At 42.6% G+C, this 21,629-nt stretch overlaps 1 protein-coding gene across 5 annotated transcripts in view; it reads left to right on the top strand.

The window, feature by feature from the left end:
- The window catches only part of TBCD (tubulin folding cofactor D), a 213,888-nt gene that overhangs the window by 182,198 nt on the left and 10,061 nt on the right, over window positions 1-21,629 (top strand). For all 5 annotated transcript variants that reach the window (XM_061616465.1, XM_061616464.1, XM_061616466.1 and 2 more), the window contains exons 31-34: window positions 12,649-12,732; window positions 13,454-13,612; window positions 14,916-15,054; window positions 20,567-20,688. In XM_061616465.1, coding sequence (XP_061472449.1) covers window positions 12,649-12,732; window positions 13,454-13,612; window positions 14,916-15,054; window positions 20,567-20,688 — 504 coding nt within the window. The remainder of the gene's footprint in view (window positions 1-12,648; window positions 12,733-13,453; window positions 13,613-14,915; window positions 15,055-20,566; window positions 20,689-21,629) is intronic.

The following is a 21,629-nucleotide window of genomic DNA, read 5'->3' on the forward strand; positions in this document are numbered from 1 at the left end:
CACAAGTGGCGAAAGACGTGCTGTGAGGCTGATCGGGCATGAGTAAAACATCATAACCATGCCTACTGTGTGGCAGTGAGGGCGGCGAAGAAGGCCCACTTCTCTGCCTCCATCGCATCTTCAAGTAGCCATCTGGTGGAGCTTTTCTGTATTGTCAAGAGTCTGTTGACATCAACTCCAGGCAGTGGAGTTTTAGACCCTTTGGAGGCCCACTGTGAATTGTTTGCAAGGCATTTTGAGGGTAAAGTTGCTTGCCTCCATAGCAGTCTTGAAGTCCCCTCCACATCTGCTGTAGTCCCCAATGAGGTGTCCAGTGCAACGTCTGCTACAACTTCTTGGGAATGGTTTCAGTTGATGTGGTCTGATGATGTAGACAAGGTGCTTGTGATGGTGCGGCCAGCAACTTGTCCTCTCGACCCTTGCCCTTCTTGGCTTATTAAAGCTTGCCGAGGGGGTTTGCCCAAGTGGATCCAGAGTGTGGTCAATGCATCATTGTGGGAGGGAGTGATTCCAGCTGCCTTGAAAGAGGCGGTGATCCAACCTCTCCTGAAAAAGCCCACCCTGGACCCATTGATTTGTGACAACTACCGACCGGTTGCAAATACCCCCTTTTTATGGAAGGTTATTAAGAGGGTTGTGACGCAGCAATTGCAAGATGAAACAGATTATCTTGACCCATCCCAGTCTGGGGTCAGACCTGGTTATGGGACTGAATCAGCCTTGGTCCCCCTGATGGATGACCTTTATCTGGAGAAGGACAGTAGGAGTGCGACATGTTATTCTTACTCGATCTCTCAGCGCCTTTTGATACCATTAACCATGGTATCCTTCTGGGCCGACTTGGTGAGATGGGTATTGGAGGCACTGTTTTACAGTGGTTCCGATCCTATCTCCAAGGTCGCTCTCAGAGAATAGCATTGGGTGACTGTCTTTTGGCCCCCTGGCAGTTGTGCTGTGGGGTGCCTCAGGGTACCATCTTGTCCCCCATGCTGTTTAACATCTATATGAAGCCCTTGGGAGTGGTCATCAGGAGCTTTGGGGCGAGGTGTCAGCAGTATGCTGACGATATCCAGCTCTATTTCCCCATAATTTCTGAATTGGGAGAGGCTATGCAAGGCCTGGACCGGTGCCTGGACTCGGTGGTGGGCTGGATGAGGGCCAGTAAACTGAGTCTGAATCCTAGCAAGATGGAGGAACTGTGGGTTGGTGGTTCCCGAGTTCAGATGGTTGGTTGGTTGCCTGCTTTGGATGGGGACGTACTCCCTCTGAAAGAGCAGGTTTGTAGTCTGGGGGTGCTCCTGGATCCATCTTTTGTCACTAGAGGCCCAGGTGACCTCTGTGGCTAGGAGTACCTTTTACCAGCTTTGGCTGATAAGACAGCTGTGACCGTTTCTGGACCGGGATAGCCTGACCACTGTTGTCCACAAACTGATATCCTCCAGGCTTGATTACTGTAATGCGCTCGTATGTGGGGCTGCCCTTGAGGTTGGTCCAGAAGTTGCAGCCGGAAAATGTGGCGGCAAGACTGCTGACTGGGGCAGGGTATCGCCAACATGTCACCCTGCTGGTGAAAGAATTGCACTGGCTGCCCATTTGCTACCGGGCCAAGTTCAAGGTTCTAATTTCGGTGTACAAAGCCCTATACAGCTGGGGACCAGGATACCTGAAAGACCATCTTACCCCTTATATGCCCAGTCGATCATTGCTCTCTACAGGTGAGGGCCTTCTGCAGATACCATCTTATCAGGAGGTCTGTTCTGCACATCATAGGAAACGAACCTTTAGTGTGGTGGCACCTACCCTGTGGAATTCCCTCCCTTTGAATATTAGGCAGGCACCATCTCTGTTATCTTATTGAAGACTTTCCTCTTTCAACAAGCCTTTTAAGTTAAGGCCTATCCCAGTCTGCATCTGTGTTGGAATTGCTTTTAATATGTTTTTTAAAACCTTTTTTTCTTCTAAACAATATTTTTAACCCTTTTTATTTAAGATGTTTTTAAAGCTTTTTTAAAGAATTTTTAAAGTTGTTTTGTTTTAATGTGTTTTAAGGTCTATTTTTATGATATTTTAAAGTGTTTGTACTGCTTTTGTTTGCCGTCCTGGGCTCCTGCTGGGAGGAAGGGTGGGATATAAATGAATGAATGAATGAATGCATGTTAAAGGGGACAGAATGAGATGTTATGGAACTCTATGGATTGATTGCCATAAAGTGAAGTAGAGGTCCCCCATTGCTACCTTCTGGAATGGATCCTATGGGTAGGAGCAGAACAACTATTATACTGTGCCACCCACTCCCACCCTGCAGATTCAGTTCAGTAAGACAACATGGTCAAGGGTATTAAAAACTGCTGAGAGGTCCATCCATTAGGGTATTCAAGGCAGTCTCAGTCCCAAAACCAGGCCTAAAGACAGACTGGAATGGGCCTAGATAATCTGTCTCCTCCAAGGGTGTCTGAAGGTGACCTGCCACCAACTTCTCTAGCATCTTGCCCCAAAACATGCTTTTTGTGAATGGGTTCTGTTCCCTTCTTCTTTGGGGTAGATCTCAACAGGCCCTTCAACAGCTGGAATAGCTCTGCTGGACAGCTCCTTAAGGATGCAATGGTGGTATCAAAATAAGACTACTTTGCCATTCTCACTACCCCACAGTAGGCACAACTAAGTGCTCTTACTTGTTTCCAGTTGTATTTGCTCTGTGACTTATGTTCTAGACATTGCTTGGCTTGTTTCATTGCCTATAACTCCCCAGAAAACCAAGGACCGTCATGGCCTCTCCAGCAGCAGGGAAAAAATTTAGGAGCAGTTATGTTGATGTCCCTCTCCTTGTCCATCTCACTATTCCATACTGAGACCAGGGCCTCAACAAGGTTGATAACCCTGTCTTCTGGAAAATCCCTCTGAGCACTGAGGAATCCTGCATATTCCAAAAGTCTCCAGTGATGCATTATCTTAACTGCTCCCACCCCTGCAGGAAGGAACCGATGCCATCAATCCAAACATTGGAAAGTGGTCTGATCACAACATTAACATAAATTTGTCTTACCGTGAATTTCTGTTGACATTCCTCATTAGGGATGACACCTACTGGAAGGCAGGGTCTGTTGAAGCCTTTTGCCTCCTCTCCAGGGGAGGAGTCTTCCCTCTCACCAGACTGACTGACAGAGCAGACAATTCTTTGATCCCATATCGACATTTCAACTTCAGCTCTTTTGATAACTGAAAGTGTTGAAAAACTGTACTGAACAGAAAAAGAGAAACCAACAGTGAGCAGAGAAACTTCAAGGGTAGAACAGACATCCCTAAAACCAATGGAGATCACACATGTGGAAAGGACAGGAAAAAAAATCCTAACCTTATGTATGGCAGTGGCAGGAGCCGTAACCCACACCTCTCAGTTTGTCAATAGAGGATGGAGAGGTGGGCAGAATGTCATCCATCATCCCCAGCAAACAGAAATTCAGACAAATTTCCATTTTTGCCTGAGGATGATGAATAACATTCTTCATTAGTGATATTACAGAGCAGTCTCCAAGACCTATGTGGGCTACCTTTGCCCCTCACCTCAGTGTCTTACAGCTTTCTTTCAGAAAGAAGGACCTGCCTACCAGGCTTGCAGCTGATGAGGAAAACACACCCAATTTGTAGTGTCTGAAGAAAGTGTGAGAAGCCCAACTCGCTGCTCTAAAAATTCCCAGCATAGGAGAGCTATCCTTAAACATGGATGAAGCCACTTGATCCCTAAGGGAATGGGCCGTGATACCAGTTAGTGGTTGCCTGGGCTATTGCATCCCTGAACAATCTAGAAACAGATGAGGAAGAAACCTTCCAGCAGAAGGTTTTGGTGATAACCACAAACCAAGACTCGGAGTTCCTCAAGTCCCTTCTAGATAAAAGTGTAGTCTCCTGAAATCCAAAATGTGCCACCTGCTCTCCTGTGAGCATGAAGGGTCTTACACAACGAGGGTAGAACCATGGAACACTGTTGACCTTAGGCATGAAAGGTGGATTGGGTTGCAACACCGCCTTATTGGGGGGGGGGAGCTGTGGATAGACCCAGCTTTTAACTATGACACCCTTCTGGTTGATATTATTACCACCAAAAACACCATCTTAAGAGACAAACATTTACTGAACAAGTGGCCATAAGTACGGTGAGGAAACAATTCAAATCCTAAGTGAGAAATTGATGTACCACCTGGAGAAAAACCAGGGCCAAACCTTTCATGAAATGTTTGTAGATGAGATGTGAGGACAAGGTTGGATCGTGAAAACTGGCTAGAACACTGCTTAAAATAGCAGCCTGTATTTTAATGGGTGCTGCAGCTCAGTCTTTTATTCACCCTTTCCTAAAGAAAATCCTCACACATCCTTAACCACTGGAGCTTCTGGGTCAGTCCCAGAAGAGCAGATCCCCTCCAAGTGGAGCTGGACACCCCATTGCTTGAGGCCTGCTTTGAGGCAACTAGAGTGTCTAAGACCTTGGGTCAACAGATGGGCAGCTTGAATATCCAAAGCCAAGGACTTCAGGTCCAGGCAAATGACCTGGGATCCTAGGCCACTGTTCCCAGGGTGACTATCTGGATGAGAAGAGTGCCCCAACTGAGCGGGCTGGGTTCTGTGGTCAAGATTAGTCTGCAGCTGTTTAAAGGGATATAAAGGACAACTAGAAGACTTGGGGGCTGCTTTTCCTCTTAATGAGATATTATAGAAAGAAGCATCTTGTCCTTCATTCTATTAAAACATCTTCAGAAAGAAAGGAATAAAGATAATGTATTTATATTTGAAACATACATTTCATTTAATACAGAACTGCAAAGATTTAGGCAGAAAAAACAGAATAGCATCTGAGATGGTATGTACCATCATGTGCAAGCCATAGCCGGGTTACACATAATCGTACAGAAAACGAAGCACCCTTAAGGAAATGAACTGGAAACCTTGATAAAAAAGAGGCAACTATGCCCTTTCAGTGGCTAAGGATGAAGCTTCATGAAACCAGAAAAAGGGATAAGCCCATTTTTCAGTTTCATTTACCAGGGTAACTCACTGCCATCTTCTAGGGCAGTAGTTTGTAACCTGGGGTGCATGCACCCCGGGGGTGCGAGACACCTTTTCTAGGGGTGTGAGGCCCAACCAAAGATTTTGGGAAACTCATTTTTTTAAACTAAGTTAGGCTAAAACACACATTAAAATTAAAATAAAATAAAATAAAAAATGAACAGTATTTTTTCAGGGGGTGCAAGAGCATATTTTGGAAATCCAAGGGGTGCTGGCAGTGGAAAAGTTTAAGAACCACTGCTCTAGGGGAAGCCCTCCAGTTCTTCATGGATATCATGGGCCCCAGGGAGAACCTTTGGCAAGATTGGGAGGAGGGAGAGTGGGTTACAGATGTCACGGAGGGGGTTGGGGACAATACAGGATAAATATTTCCAGAAATCTGGTAGCTCTGAGTCTGGAGAGTCTAATTGTGCCCATAACCTCACCCCACCCCCCAGTCTATGACAGAGAGAAAGGAATTCCCACTGGCACCCAGTTCAGACCTAGCTGTTGAATAGATAAAACTTAATGAACAGCCTGGAGTCTTCCAGAGAGAACAAAGTGCAAATTGAGATTTAGAGACTGCACTTTCACCAAGGTCACACAGATTAGACAAGAGACAGTAACAGCTAAAGAAAATGCTCTCTGCTTCTAGGAGAAGCCTTTGCCTTGCAGCAAAAGCTGGAAAGTACTAGAGAATGCCTCAGACAAGTAATGTGCCCACCCACCTCTCATATTTAGGATGGGTAGACGAGATTAGGGTGTTGCTGTTGCCTCCACGTACCTAGTTTTTGTCATGAGTTACGCCTAGCCTGTTAGTGTTCTGTATTCTGAAGAATGCCTGATGCTGTGTTCCTGTACTGACTCATGGAATAAACTTTTTGTAAAACTGTGTGTGTGTGTGTTTGTGTTTTGCAGGGCTTTCCCCAAGGGGAAATAAAACAACCTTTTGAATCCTCAAGAATAAAACTCCAGGGGGGTTTCCATTTAAATATTTACAGACTATGGCTCCCCAGAAGACACAGAACAAACAACATCCCCCCACACTTAATCAGGGAGAGGACAACACCCTGACACAAAGACAAGAAAAAATGAGCAATAAAACATAGGAATAAAAGCTCAGAACATAAGAGTTCTAGAGAACACAGGAGGATCCAAACTGTCACCAACCGCAGGCAGGGTCGGTCTGGTGAGAGGGATGATTCCTCTCCTTGCAGAGGAGGCAGAAGGCTTTACTTAACCCTGCCTGTTCCTTCCAGTAGGAGGCATCATCCCTAAAAAGGAATGTCATCCAACATCCTCAGGGAAAGGAATTATTGATAAACACACCCACAGATCACTCTCTATCAGGGCATCCCTGTCTTATATATTGGTTCAGTGATGTACCAAGTCAGGCACATGGCTGTCATGGCAGTCGTGAAGACCTGAGCTAAATTCTCCAAGGCAGCCTTAGCATAGATACTGCCAAGACCTGCCAGCTTACGTAAGGAGGGTTCTGGGCAGTGGGGTGGGTGGTGCACCAACAGCATCCCTGTTTTCTCTCTGACTCAACACAAAGTACAATCCCATGAGTGGAGGGATTTTCTGGTAAAGGAGATTGAATCCTTATAGATGACAGTGACCGTTCCCTACCCTTTGTTGGTCCTCCAGCCTAGGTTGCTACTGTACTATGGATTCAAGTGGACAGAACTGGGTCAAATGAATTCCACCCAGTTCATCTACTCACATCTTGGTAATACAGGTCAGATTGGCTCCTCATTCACAATAAGTTAATGGATGAGTGCTAATTTATTATGGACCAACCTGGTGCTAGGCTGGAAGACTTCTTGATAGGACTATATTGAAACCGCTGTGAGTAATCATCTAGAGCTTTTGGGTTGAGGGTGTTGCCAATATGCAGGTGACACTCTACATCTCTTTTCCAACTGTGTATCCCAGAGAGGTGGAGCCCCTAAAATGCCTGGAAACTGTTTAGAGGTGGATGAGATTAACAAAATGAAGTTTAATCCAGGCAAGATAAAGAGCTGCTGTGGGTAAGAGAATTGCTGACTCTGGATAGACAATAGATGAGGTTGCACTCCCACTGAAGGACCACATCAGCAGTTTGGGGATGATCCTGGATTCGTCACTGACTAAGCTCAGGTGGTAGCTGTGTCCAGGATCACTTTCTACCAGCCAAGTGTAACCCTATCTAGAGAGGTCTAATCCTGCCTCAGTTACTTACACACTTGTCACATCCAAACTAGACTACTGCAATGTGATCTGTGTGAAGTGCATGCCTGTGAAGACTGTTTGGAAACTTCAGCTGGTACAAAAGTTGACTGCCTGGCTCATGGTGGAAGCCAGGTTATTGGAACATCGTATATATTGTTACAGTTACAGTGGTTGCCAGTGTGTTTTCAGGCCCAATTCAAAGTGCTGGTCATTACCTCTAAAGCCCTAAATTGTTTCTGCCAATTTACAGAAAGAACTGCCTGCAATCTGCCTGTACCTTGAGATTGATGTCTGAGGGCTTGTTTAAGTGCCCACTGGTAAAGATGATCAGGTTGGTGGGCATAGTGGCGTACCTAGCGTATTTGACACCCGGAGCGGATCGTTTTTTAACACCCCCCTCCTCTATACGACAAAATTATTTTCAGCAACAGTCATGAAATGAAACGAATAATAAAGGCCAGAAAAGAAACGCAGACAGTGAAAAATTTCTTTTATTGAACTGCGTATATATAATTATGCCAGTAAAAAATTTTTTTAAAGTATTTAAACAGCTGTATGGTAAAACAGTATACCAAAGGATTACTAATAGTATTGTGCTGATTTGCTTATATATAGTATTGCAGCCTTTGCCAACCTGATGTCCTCCAGATGTTTTAGACTACAACTCCCACAAGCTACATGCAGCACTGGCTGAAGCTCGTGAGAGTTGTAGTCCAAAATATCTGGAGGGCACCAGTTTGACAAAGTCTCTAACAGTGGATCCCATTACCAGCACCTGATGTCATGCTTTCAAGGGAACTGATCATTGGTTTGGTGGGGATAGTCCATAGGGCTTAATGCATTTGTGTATTAATTTCCATGATATCGTAAATCTAATAAGTCTTAACACTGTGGATATTATGAGAATGTAAAGTCCCTTATTGTACAGGCCATGTGCTTATTGTACAAATAAAAATGCCTCTGTGTCTCAAAAGCCATTTATATCAGCACTGGAAGATACTACTTGTAAAATGACTTAATTCAAGTTAATCCAAAGTAATGCATAATTAAACATTGATAATAATCTATACACATATAACCACTATATAGAACGGTTAAAGAAATCAATAACTTCTGATAACATTTCCCCATTCAGGCATTCACAGTCAAGTAGCTTATACTTCAGTTCACCAAATCCTATTGGAACAATGGGATTGAGGCTATAGCATTGTTGTTCTTGTGTTCCTTTTATTTGTTTAAATAGGGCTTGTGCAGACAAACTTTCCAGTGCATTCTGTTCAGCATTTGTGCATTGATTTGCCCCCACAGATGTGTGTGGAATGAAAGTTGGTTCGCTTTATACAGCCACGTTTCTTGCTCTTGAAATCACATTGTGTTTTCTATGGATCTTCATCTGCATCTACACCCATCTAGATGTAGTGATGTAACAATACCTTAATAAATGGAACAAGTGCTATCTATGCACAGGTATAGTATCAATTGATTTAGGAGTCTCTTAGAGTCTTCACAGTGCGACTACTGAACTGGGGCAAAGTGATAATTTATATGTTTGACCACAGGCCATAACAAGCTAAACTAGGGTGACCCCATTAACAAATAAATACCCTTTGCCAGCAGTCGAAATCGACACAAATCAATGGAAACTGTGCCATTGATTTTCCAGGCTTGCAGACAGCAGTCTCTGATTCAGTTCCTCTATTCGTAGAGGTGATCAGCACTTAGGATTTTCCCTGGATGCCAGTCCATCACGTGGGTAGTAGTCTGTTGTCTGAGTCCAAAGACAGGAAATGCTCTGAAGCTTGGAGCTTCTGGGGGTGTCGCTGGCCTGCAAATCCCAGTTCATTTCCTGTCCTGATCCAAGGCAGACGCATCAGAACTACTCTCCATGTGAGAGCATTTCTTGATCCCCCCCCCCTTTATCCGGAGTGACAGGGCCAAGGATCCTTTCCCCCCTTGTTGTCCCTTCTTTTGTCCCTTTACAATTTTTTAAAAAGTTTTTTGAAGTTTTTTTGGTGCGAATGGGCGCCATTTTTGACTGACCCCGCATGGTCGGGAGTCCAACTCAGGAGTTTTTCTTGCCAGGGCTGCGCAAGGGGTCATCCGAATTTACCTCCTCGGAGGCTCCCTCCTTCCCTTGTTCTCTGTGACCCTACCTGGGCAGCGCAGCAGCAGCTCCATAGTCAGTTGTGGCTGCAGCTAACTGGTCCTAACTGGTGAGGTGGCCACCAACTCGCCCTACAGCTGCATCGCGGTGGGTTGTTTCTGCGGCCACCGCCGGCATCAGATCGCCACCAACGCCGGCACCCAGCTGGCCGGTGGGATCCAACACAGCTGGTCCCGCCACAGCATGTCGTTTCTTCCTTGCGGTAGCGTGGCTGGGTCAGCCTTCTCAAGGTGCATTCTTCCTTCTCAGCGCCGCTGCCACTTGGCTGCCAGCACCCAGCTGGCCGACCGGGCCATTGCAACCACCCACACATGGTCACTCAGTTCCTTCAGCACCCCCTCCTTGTTGGAAAAATAAATAAAGAAATAAAGTGCTCAATCCCTGCCACGCCCTCTCCTGGTCAAAATAGACCTTTATTTCACTTTAGACGGTCATAGCTTCTCCCAAAGAATCCTGGGAAGTGTAGCTAGTGAAGGGTGCTGAGTGTTGCTAGGAGATGCCCTGTTCCCCTCACAGAACTTCAATCAGAGCAGCTGACTGTTCAACCATTCTGGCCACTGGAGCTCTGTCAGGGGAATACGAGTCTCCTCTCAGCCCCCTTCACAAACTACACTTCCCAGGATTGTCTGGGGGAAGCCATTACTATCTCATGTGAAATCAAAGTCTGGTGTGGGTGTGTCCCTCTGATTAAGCAAGCCCAGCAGCTGTGAGTCTGGCTTTTAGAACACTGACAGTTGGTTCTTACTGAGCATGCCTAACATTATCATTGAGTTCAATGCTAAATTTCTTTAATTAATTAAAAATCAGCCAGACATTTTTTTAACTTTTAAACTGCAGAAGATGAAGTATGGGGCAAGGTCTGTAATAGGATTACAGGTACTCTGTGAACATGGCTGATTTTTAATTAATTTCAACAGATTTTGAGAACTCTGACAGAAAAAAGTCCAAAAGGGGTCTGGATTTTCTCTCTCTCTTTTTAGACTTTGAACTCTCTATTATCTCTGACTGTTTTGTGTATTGCCCTGAAAATTGACAGGGTTGTTAAGCAAGCATTTCTGTATTTGGGAGTGTAAGTTTTGTAAGGTTTTGTTTTGAAATGGGCTTATGGGAAGCATCAAAATGGCATGGGGGTATTTTCAATTTAACATTGCGGAATGTGAAAAATCCATGCTGACTATAAAATCTCAGTAGAAAAGTCAGAAAGGTTTTGGAAAGAATTGCTCTTGTACATGAAGAAAGCTGTGGTTGGCCTTTGTTGAGGATTCATGGGAAAGCTAACTACTGTACTTTCCATATGCAAACTTAGCATTCCTTTTGACAGTTTGGACAAGTCCCAGCACATAAACTGTCTACAGGTGTTAAATATGAATACCTTAATACTAAGATGTCATATGAAAAGAGGAGCAAGTATTATTTGATTAATAAACTGTATGATGCCGTTTATATTTTTCCCCTCAGTAGTCCAATTTTCATTTGAAATAGTTGTCCACCCATTTTCAGAGTTTATCTGCATTTACCTTCTTTTGACCTTGGGAAAAGTACAAAAACAAACAACAACAAAGGACAAGTTACTGTGACAAGATACAGGTGGATCTTTTGGGAATTATGTGTAATAAGCTTAAAAAGCAACACATTGCTCTGAGGGCTCTCATTTAACAATGTTTCAAAGGAAGCATTTACTGGGTTTTTTAAAAATACAGTCATTAAAGGTGCGTTTATCTTGTTTTTCAGTGAATATTTATGAGAGCATTTCTGTGTCTTTCAACATTTGGAGTAATCTTACTTTTCTTTCTGTTACTAAAGTAGGTTAAAGTGACCTGCTAATTGCTCTTTAAAAACTGATTGGAATCACAGAAGTAATGCATCTATATGCCAGCTTTTAGGTGAATACGGAGGGCATTAATATACATGAAGAACAAACCCTCAATTAGATGCAGTTCTTTAGGCTGAGTCATGGAGGAAGATCTCTGTTGGGTGAAGGTGTTCCCTCCCACGTTGGGTCAAACAACCTGGAGCCTTGATGGTTGGATTGGTGTGTGTGTGCTTTGTGGCTCATCCATAAAAACAGCTACATTGGTCCTCCCTCTGGAGAATTATATCCTGGCCTAGTTAGGGTGGATAGTTCTATACTACCAAGAGGATTGTAGTTTTCAAGATGGCTTCTCTGATGAGATTAGGGAGGAAATGTTTTCGACCACCCTATGTGTGTTCTAAGTGAAAATAGGTTGGACCTTATATTCCAAAATTCAGATCAAGTAGATCATTTTTCCAGAAATACATTTGTTTAGTAATCTTTTGTTTATATCTTTTCCACTTAATTAGTCATTTTAGCCATTGTGACATATTCATGCATTTATGTTTCCATCTTTTGCTTTGTTGCTGCATTCACCAATTTCCAATAATATGCATAAAGAACCTTTGTTGGTGTGACCCTAGGCTGTATCCAATGGTGGGGTGTGCTTTAGCAGAAAGTGCTTCTGCTCACACAAGTCAGGGCACCCATTTTCTGCTGATACACACACACACTGCAGCCTTCTGTGCCTCATCCTATTCTGTATTCTGAGGGTCCCTAACCCTCAGGCAGCATGCAGAAGAGGGGCAATCCTTCCCCCTGCCACAATCCTGACTGATATCACTCCCAAGCTGTGATTAGCTCTGGTAGAGGAGCTTCCAGGGGTGTAAATAAAAGCATCCACCCAAACCTAATTCATGGAGGAGGGTGATTTTTGGACTGCTGAGGGGTGGGGAGAGAGGAAGGTTGACTAGCCTCATTTCGTTGACTAACCTCATTTGCAGTTGTGCTCACTCTCTTCAACAGTCACTGTTCATATATTATCTTTTTGTTTTTAAATCATGTCAGTTGCTTTCTGCAATTAACCCAACATATAGTTTGGCCCTTTGAATGATCCCGTTTTGTAGGCCTCCTTTGTTATACACCCAGGGCTATATGTATCCCATATCTGTGAAGTTGACATGGAAGAGAAGGCTCTTGCTATCTGGCTTGAGTCATCATCCTGAGAATCCCAATGAGAATCCCACTGGGAATCCCAGGGAAACTGCAGAAGCTAGAGAGGGACTGAACCTGGCATCCAGTGATGTATATGTGTGTGTTTGTGTAATATATATAATTTAACAATATTTTATTGTATTGATATTTTATTCTAATCATAGAAGCAATGTGGATTTACATATGAAGCTATAAATTAACAATGGCAACTTGCTTATTTTAACAGGGTGAGAGAAGCTGCTATGACCAGTTTAATGGAAATGACCCTGTTGTTAGCACGGACTGAGTCGGAGTTAATCGACGCAAATGTGTATGTAGTTTGCAAACAGTATGTGTGTACCTGCAGCATAATTTAGTGATGAGCCATTTCTGGAAGAGGCTCCTTCAGTGATCCCTCCTACCAATAAGAATCACCTCCATAAATACGGCTAATAAAAGAACTGGAGCAGAGCCTGTCTTGCTTCTGTTGTGAGCACAGGGAATGTAGATTGTAGTTTCTGATTATCACTTCTTTGTTAAACTGCTGTACATTAATAGCTATTTCTGCTTAAGATAGATAGTGCTTTTTTTTCTGGGCCAAGAAATAGTGAATTTATTTTATATATGTATAAACTTTGAAAAGATATAGGTGAATACTCTCAAAGCATAACAATTATGACTATAAACACATTGAATATAATAAAAGAATTAAAATAAAATATTAAAAACAGTATGCTAGAAACAATTATAAAGAACAGTCAACGCAGGAAAACCAGTCAGAACAGCTGTTTTGCCTATCTTGTAAAAAAAATGCATCATGCATCTTCCTCAAAGTTAGGATGGAAATGTAGTCTAACCACTCCTAGTAAATTATGCCATAGTCGCAGGGCAAAGTAAAGGTACTGTGTCTTTATGCAGCTGTTTTCCTTTGCTCAAGGAATCCTTGGCAAGGTTTGACTGGAAAAGTTTGATTGGGGTGGGGAGTGGTCATACAGGGAGAGGTCTTTTCTAGAACACATAGCTGAATGAGTTTTCTGTGTAATACATTTTAGTTCCAAGCAGATCATGTGCTGTGTGGCTCAACAATCAGCTGAAAAAATCGACCGATTCCGAGCCCATGCAGGATCTGTGTTCCTCACACTTCTGCACTTTGACAGTCCTCCAATTCCACACATACCCCACCGAGAAGATTTACAGAAGATATTTCCAAGGTAACCAATATCTAGTTGACTCACATAGGGTTGTAGGATAAGCTATTGTCCATAAACGTGAAAAAATATTTTTATTTGAATTTTCTGAATGTTAAAATACGTTTAAAAAGGATATTTTATTCTGTCTTGTTAGGATTGCAATTTAGAGTGGCTATTTGTGTTTGTGAGAGGAAAAAAGAGGGAATTTGAAAGGCATTTAAGTTTTGCTCTACCTGAATCCATAGATCAGGGCTAGGTGACCTCCCAGTGTTGTTGGACTACAACTCCCATCATACTCAGCCATTGGCCATGTTGGCTAGAGCTGAAAGGAGTTGGAGTCCAGTAACACTGGCCGGGCCATAGATTCTGCAACTGTTCCATAGGTTTCTAAGTATGTGGAATTTCAGTCATTTTTTTAATCCAACAGCCAGTCTTCAACAGGGTGTGGGTTATCAGCATTTGCAGAAGAAAGTAAAAGTTTCTTATTGGTTGGTTATTGGCATATTAAGAATAAGGCCTTACAAGCTGTGTAATAAAATTGTATTTTATGCATATAATTTAACTTGGCATCTCAAGCATAATTTGCCTTGTATTTTACAGAGCAATTTTTCAGTGGTGATGCAGAGATTCTTTGGTGAAACAGCTTCCACTTGTTAAGCCCTGCTGCCTTGCTGTGGCCAGGGTGGGCCTTGTTGTCATTTTTGTCTGCTTTCCCTCCCATTGTGGTCAGTGGAAGGGAATTAACTTTAGTAGCTTCTGGGCTGGTTGAATTAGAGGCATCTTTTGGCTGTGTGTATGTTGAGAGAATGGGGGAACTTAGGATCTTGTGGATCCTTGGCCACCCCAAATGCCTCACTGATGCCCCCTCCCACTTCTGGCAGGACATCTGTATCTGTGGATCCTTCCCTGGCTGTACCTGGGGGCCTCTGGTGGTATAAGTGTCATCCCACTAGCTGGCATCTCTCTCTGCTGGCACAGTGGCATTTATGCTGCCTCTAGTGGCCCCTCTGAAATCCTTTGACTGGCTTCAGGATTGCACTTTTAATTGAATTTTTAAATGTTTTAATGTGAGTTATGTGTAATGCAATTAATGTAATAGCACAATGTTATGAAATCCTCTTCTAAAATTTGTTTGTTCGACTGCATGGCAAAGAGCATTTCTGAATCGCTTTGAATTGCTATCTACTTGAAAAATTGGAGATTCAGAACTTAGCAATGGTTTTGGTGAAATAAACAATTGCTCATAAGGCAGTTATGGTTATGTTACTTGCTTTCTATTATCCTTCCTTCACAATGGGCCATCCTTTCTCTCTGTTTCTGACAGATCAGAGGCAGTAACCTTCAACTGGAATGCACCATCACAAGCCTTTCCTAAAATCACACAGCTTTTGGGTTTACCATCTTATCGATACCATGTTCTAACAGGTCTGACTGTGTCTGTCGGTGGATTGACTGAATCAACTGTGAGTTAAAACATTTGCTTGGTATTGCTCTAAGTATGAAATGAATATCTTGAGTCATGTATCAGTTCAGTGGGCTGTCAGTTTCTGGAAGCAAGTTGCTGCTGTTTGTACAGCTAAGTCTTTTATTGGGGTATGAACATGTGGAAGGGTTATGGTTTTGCACCTAGCTGATTATTGTTAGCGTGTCTGAAGCCTGGTTCAGTTCTTCCCCTTTAATTGGATTCCTGGTTGTTTCCATAGAGCAATTCCTACCACTTCACTTCCTTCCACTTCACTACATACCTCCTTTGTTTCATTCTACGGTGTTGCAACACAAATCCTTCCCACACAGCTTCTGGTAATGTGAGAAAGCTCAAGCCACAGGAGAGGAGCCTACAGTGCAGCTCCTCCCTGCATCAACATCAACCTTCCTGAAAAGTAGGGCCAGGCTGGCATAGGGAGGACTGTAACATAACATTGCAAACATAGCAGGAGAATGGGGCCTTTTACTCCCCATTTTTCTCTAGAAGTTATTTTACAGTTAACACCCTTCTTGTGGGTAGGGTTCCAAAAATGCAGGGGAGCATGTCTTTAAGAGATAGCACAGTTTGGGCACAACTTCATTATATTCTCTTTCTCTCACTCTTGCTATTTGGAGAATGTGTTGGGCTGTATGGATGGTAGTATCCAACCTCCTTATGATTTTTCTCAATGGTTTAGTTGAGTGGTAGTAATTTCCAAACTATATGCCATTAAAGAAGTGCTGGTGTGCCAGTGGAAATACATTAATTACATAAGAAATGCTTCTGTAAGCCCAAAATTAGGCTGCTCACTGGGTTGTCTAAAAGATTTGCTGTTTTGATCTGCCCTTCTTTTTGTTTAGCCATCAGTGGGGCCAGGTAATTCTACCCTGTCTTTGCATTAGTTTGATCATTCAGCCAGTCCTTCCCAATGCAGAGGAGGAACATATAACACATATGTTTATGAAACCTACTGCAACAGGATTTGGGGATTACCACTGGTTTAGAAGGCTTTAAAACGGGATTAGATAAATTCATAGAGAATAGGCATATCTATGCTGTTAGCCGTAATAGCTGTATTAAACCAATGTGTTCAAAAGCAGTATGAGGGCAACAGTATGGGAACATTTTTCCCTTTTTGCCCCATTTGAGGACTCCCATGGGGCATCAGGCTGGCCACTGTGGGGAATAGGATGTTGACCTAGCTGGGTGTGAAAACAAAAAGCAGCTGATGGATGGTGCAGCTGTGGTTGTTGGAGAACCAGCAAGTGTGTGTGTGGAATAAGAAGGCCAATGGAGCCCTGATGCATGATCAGCTGCGGTATAAAAAAAATAGTATGTGAGGCAAGTGGGGGGAGCCCCCAGCAGGGAACAGAAGGAAAGATAAAAGCAAAGAACGTACAAGCCAGAAAGCAAATAAAAGAGCAAGAGAGAAGCATTTATAGAGAGAGTAAAGGTAAGGAGAAAGTTTCTCTGCATGAGAGGGATTGAGGGAGAGAAGAAGTGGTGAGTGAAATCAGGAGTATTTGTTTCTGAGAGCTTATATGAAGGACGAACTAGCTGAGGACTGGCTGAAGTAGAAAGCAAGGAATAAACAGTCAGGAATCCTAGCACTAGAAAGGAGTGGTTTAGTGAAGAAACTGACACACCTAAGAGTCTAACCAAAGCAAGTGGTGCCTCACTAGAGGTGGGACAGGTAGTGAAGCTCTGGGGGAGGAGCTATTTCCCCAATGGCGAGCCAATAGTTATTATTAGAGACTCAATACAGGAAGGGTCCTACATTGTAAATTGAGAACCAGGGCAACAGAAACCCTTCACGAGTATAAGTTTAGCATATATAGCGCCAATTATGAAAAGAAGCCTGATCTTGGAAGAGTGATGGCTTCATCATTTGTTTCTGACTAAAAGAGAAATGCTGAAGTTCTGAAGGCACTGGGGACCCATGAGAGCCAGAGTAAACCCTTCACATTGAACTTTTGGTTTGATCCAGCAGGGCTGTTATGTCCCTGAGATGGAACAGATTTGCCTACCCTTAGAGGAGATGCATCCACAATAGTGATTCATGCAGAAACACAGCATATTGGCTGTTGTGAAGGAGAGTAATTCTTAGGCTTGCACACTCTTAAATGTAAACTTTTGGAGTATAAGAATGAAGTGTGCCTCCCATTTTAGTTCAGAAAACAATTATGTTATACTTATCAGAAGTCTAGGAAACACTGCTGTGACCCAAGTCTCTTTTATAAAGAACCACAAAACAAAAGAATTTATAATTCTTTTTTGTTTATGCAGTGGCAATTCTTCCTTCCAGATGAGGAATATGCCATGCTCCAACTTAGGTAGCTCAAAACAAGCAAAACACGTTTACATTGACTCCATCAGTTCTTGTTGTACCTGTCAAAATAAAAATCCCTATTGTTTATGAAGGATGTTCAAATTTTCCATTCAAAATAATTGGCGAAATTCATTCTTATAGCCACATTTGTGTGATTTTCATAGTTCGGTGTATTTTGAGAAATTGATAGCAACCAAGGCATAGGAAAACCTGAACTACAAACCTTGGGAAAAGGAAGACTAGTCAGAAGCTGCTGCCTAAGTTCTCTTTTGCTTTGTGAAACTGTAACTGACATGTTCAAGCTTATCATCATCACCACTAGTCATAAAACCAAAGGTGAAAGTTGCAAGAAGCTATGTGGGATAGGAGGTACTCATCGGTATACAGCACAAAGTGTTGTCACATAGAGGATACTAAAGTGAGCTCACAGGTTCTGTCTGGTGTTCATAATAGCATAATCAAATGGCTGAAGAAGTAAGAGAGGGCAAAAATGCTGTGAGTACTTGTGGGTCAGTGGGTCAGTATTATTTTCATGGTTCTGAAATTACATGAAGGCATTACAAGATGACGTTTTTAGATTGATTAATCAAATTAAATATCAACTTCTGATTGGGAACATTTATTTCAGTATTTGCATGCAATTTCTGGCTCCAGCATATTAGAGAAGTGCATTCAAGTAGTCTCTTGGCTTGTTTGTTAAGTTTGCAGATAAACATTAAAAGCATTTGAAAAGGAAAGCAAAGGCACTAGGAGGACTGGCAGCCAAAGGTAAAGAGGCAAAGGATGAATATGATGCTCATAGTGGAGAAATTTATTAAAAGATACAGTGGGTAGGACCATAGGCCACACTTGAAACACATTGAATCAATGGGAGTTAAGCTAGTCATGCGTAAGTTGATTTCATGTTGATTTTAATGGAACTGAAGTACAACTAACTTGCTCTGGATCCAGTCCAGCATGCCCAAAGCATTTCAGTGTAACATCATCTTCAAAGGAAAAGAGATTTCTATTGTGCTTCTTTTGATGCTTCACTCATAGAATGTTGCCTCACTCCTAGCATCATTCTGAGGCTTCTGAAAAGCATTTTGAACACACATTTTGGAATCTTTTTGGAACAGGTTTATCAGTGATCTACATTAGCTGTTGCTGATGTCAACCTTCACAGATAAAGACAGCTGAAAAGAAATGAGGGTCAAACCATCTCTTACCGTGTCTCATAGAATCATAGAATAGTAGAGTTGGAAGGGGCCTATAAGGCCATCAAGTCCAACCCCCTGCGCAATGCGGGAATCCAAAGCATTCCCGACAGATGGCCGTCCAGCTGCCTCTTGAATGCCTCCAGTGTCGGAGAGCCCACTACCTCTCTAGGTAATTGGTTCCATTGTCGTATGGCTCTAACAGTTAGGAAGTTTTTTCTGATGTCCAGTCAAAATCTGGCTTCCTGCAACTTGAGCCCATTATTCCGTGTCTTGCACTCTGGGACGACCGAGAAGAGATCCTGGCCCTCTTCTATGTGACAACCTTTCATGTACTTGAAGAGTGCTATCCTATCTCCCCTCAGTCTTCTCTTCTCCAGGCTAAACATGCCCAGTTCTTTCAGTCTCTCCTAATAGGGCTTTGTTTCCAGTCCCCTGATCATCCTTGTTGCCCTCCTCTGAACCCGTTCCAGTTTGTCTGCATCCTTCTTGAAGTGCGGAGACCAGAACTGGATGTAGTATTCCAGATGAGGCCTAATCAGTGCTGAATAAAGGGGAACTAATACTTCACGTGATTTGGAAACTATACTTCTGTTAATGCAGCCTAATATAGCATTTGCCTTTTTTGCAGCCACATCACACTGTTGGCTCATATTCAGCTTGTGATCAACAACAATTCCAAGATCCTTCTCACATGTCGTATGGCTGAGCCAAGCATCCCACATCTTATAACTGCATTTGGTTTCTTTTTCCTAAGTGTAGAACTTTGCATTTATCCCTGTTGAATTTCATTCTGTTGTTTTCAGCCCAATGCTCCAGCCTATCAAGGTCCCTTTGAATTTTGTTTCTGTCTTCCACGGTATTAGCTGTGCCCCCCAATTTTGTATCATCTGCAAATTTGATAAGCCTGCTCTGTACCTCCTCATTGAAGTTGTTAATAAAAAAGTTGAAGAGCACCTGGCCCAGAACCGAGCCCTCATTCAAGCTAGTGACAGGATTCTGTATTTGCCACTTCAGGGTAGTCAATGTGTCAACAACTGAAATAATCCAGAAGCATTGCTTCCATTTATTGGCCCTAATGGGCTGTAATTCCCCTTTCATTGGTCCTTTGCACTGGAAAAGAAATACAACTTGCAGAATAGACCTTTATCATGCTGTTCAAGAAATAGTTGACGATGAGGCTTTGTTCTCTTGTGACTTTATACTTTATAAAAAAAATAATTCTTTTTTAAAAAATGTATATTGCCACATTAGAATATGCTACTGCTTTTTCACATTTCTCTCCCCCCCCCATCAAATAGAGCAGTTAGAAGGCCCCGTCAACCAGTAATCAATGCTGACGTGGAAGCCATGCTTAAAAGAACTTCAGGACTCTCAAAATATGCTGAATTTATTAGAAGCATAGTTGTTCTGGGTATCTTCTAAAAATCTGGGTCTGAAGGCTAAGTCATAGAGTTGAGAGGGTGGATGAAAGTAGAGTACTGAACATAGGCATGACACACACACCCCCCATAGCCTTAGTCATAGTAATCTGTGGGAAGAGGCTCAACCTACTCCCCCACCCATATATGCCTGTAGTTAACAGATATAAACGAGGTGTACATGCAGAATGAACTATGAATTAGAATTGCAAAAGTTTCCTGGATAAAACACAAACTGTGCATTGCCATGGACTACATTTCTTGCTTATTAGTTCTAGATTTAAATATCTCTTACCAGTTACATTTCCTGTTTAACTGAAAGAAATAGCAATGGTATAATGTTATCTGGTTGTATTGGTCCTCAGTTATAAAGAATGTCAAAGTGGCTTTTCTCTCATCCACAGTGTAAAATTCATGTTGATTTTGAGATCCAGAGATTGATTTTTGAAGTTTCAGAGATGCAGTAAAAACTGAACATTAAATTCAAAAGCATTTTTGAACTTGAAAAGATTAAGTGCTCCTGCACATGTAATACTGTTTATTGGAAATGCTTTTCACTTGCAGGTACGGTGCTCATCACAGAGCCTGCTTGACTATCTGAAAGGAATTCAGAGCGATATGAATGCAATGAGCAGCTTTTGTGAGACACTGGTACAGGTCTTTGAGGACAATCTGCTGAATGATAGGTAATATTTCTGTATCTTTCTATAAGGGCTTGTTAGATGTATTCCTGAATGTATTCCTGGACACCTTCATGTTTACCATGAAAAGTCAGCTATGTTCTGCTGGTCTTGATTGTGGAGATAAAGGCACAAGAACCCCAGACCATAGCCTAGATTGCCATCCTGTCCCCACTTATCTGAGCGGACATGTATACCATTGTACTGTAAGTTAACTATACAGTGAATTCTAAATGGGTGTCTAGCTTTAGACCCTGCTTAGCAGGAGACTTGCCTAAGCCTCTTTGCAAACTTTTCACATTTTGTGTTCTATAACATCCACCTGCACAAATTGTGTAGTAGCATTTGCCGAAAATAACTTCTAGGGGAGTACTTGATCTCAGATGAATCCATCACAGGAAATATGGATTCTGGTTGATAGGAAAAAGGGATAGGCAAACTACAGACATTCCAAGGACTAATAGACAGAAGCAGGACAAGTGCACTAAAGGGGAGGGGAAATAGCAGCTCTTTGGGACACCGGCAGTACATATTGCCTGGTGTTCAAACAATTCACTTATCAATGACAACTCTGACATACTCATTGGCTAAAAACACTGAAAGGAGGGAGCAGCCAGGCTGGCTCATTTAACAAAAATCGCTTTGAAGGCTATTGTAGATTTTGCTTCATAACTTTATTTCTAGAAGAGCTAGAGTTATTTTTTTTAATGAAATCTCAGAATCTGGGGCCTGTGCCTAAGGGCACCAATGAAGGCTTTTGTGGTTACCTTGGTGCCTGTGGACACTGAGCAAGCTTATAGTCTCATACTAGGGATGACTTTAAGACCAGATGAGTGCCCTCCCCAGCCATTCTCCTACATCTGAAGATCAGTGTATCATACAAGGAACCCTGAGAGGAAGAGGAGAAGAAATATTGAAGAGATTTATCAAGTGAGCAGGAAACTCGA

The sequence above is a fragment of the Rhineura floridana genome, chromosome 3 (assembly GCF_030035675.1).
Source record: "Rhineura floridana isolate rRhiFlo1 chromosome 3, rRhiFlo1.hap2, whole genome shotgun sequence".
Lineage (NCBI taxonomy): Eukaryota > Metazoa > Chordata > Lepidosauria > Squamata > Rhineuridae > Rhineura > Rhineura floridana.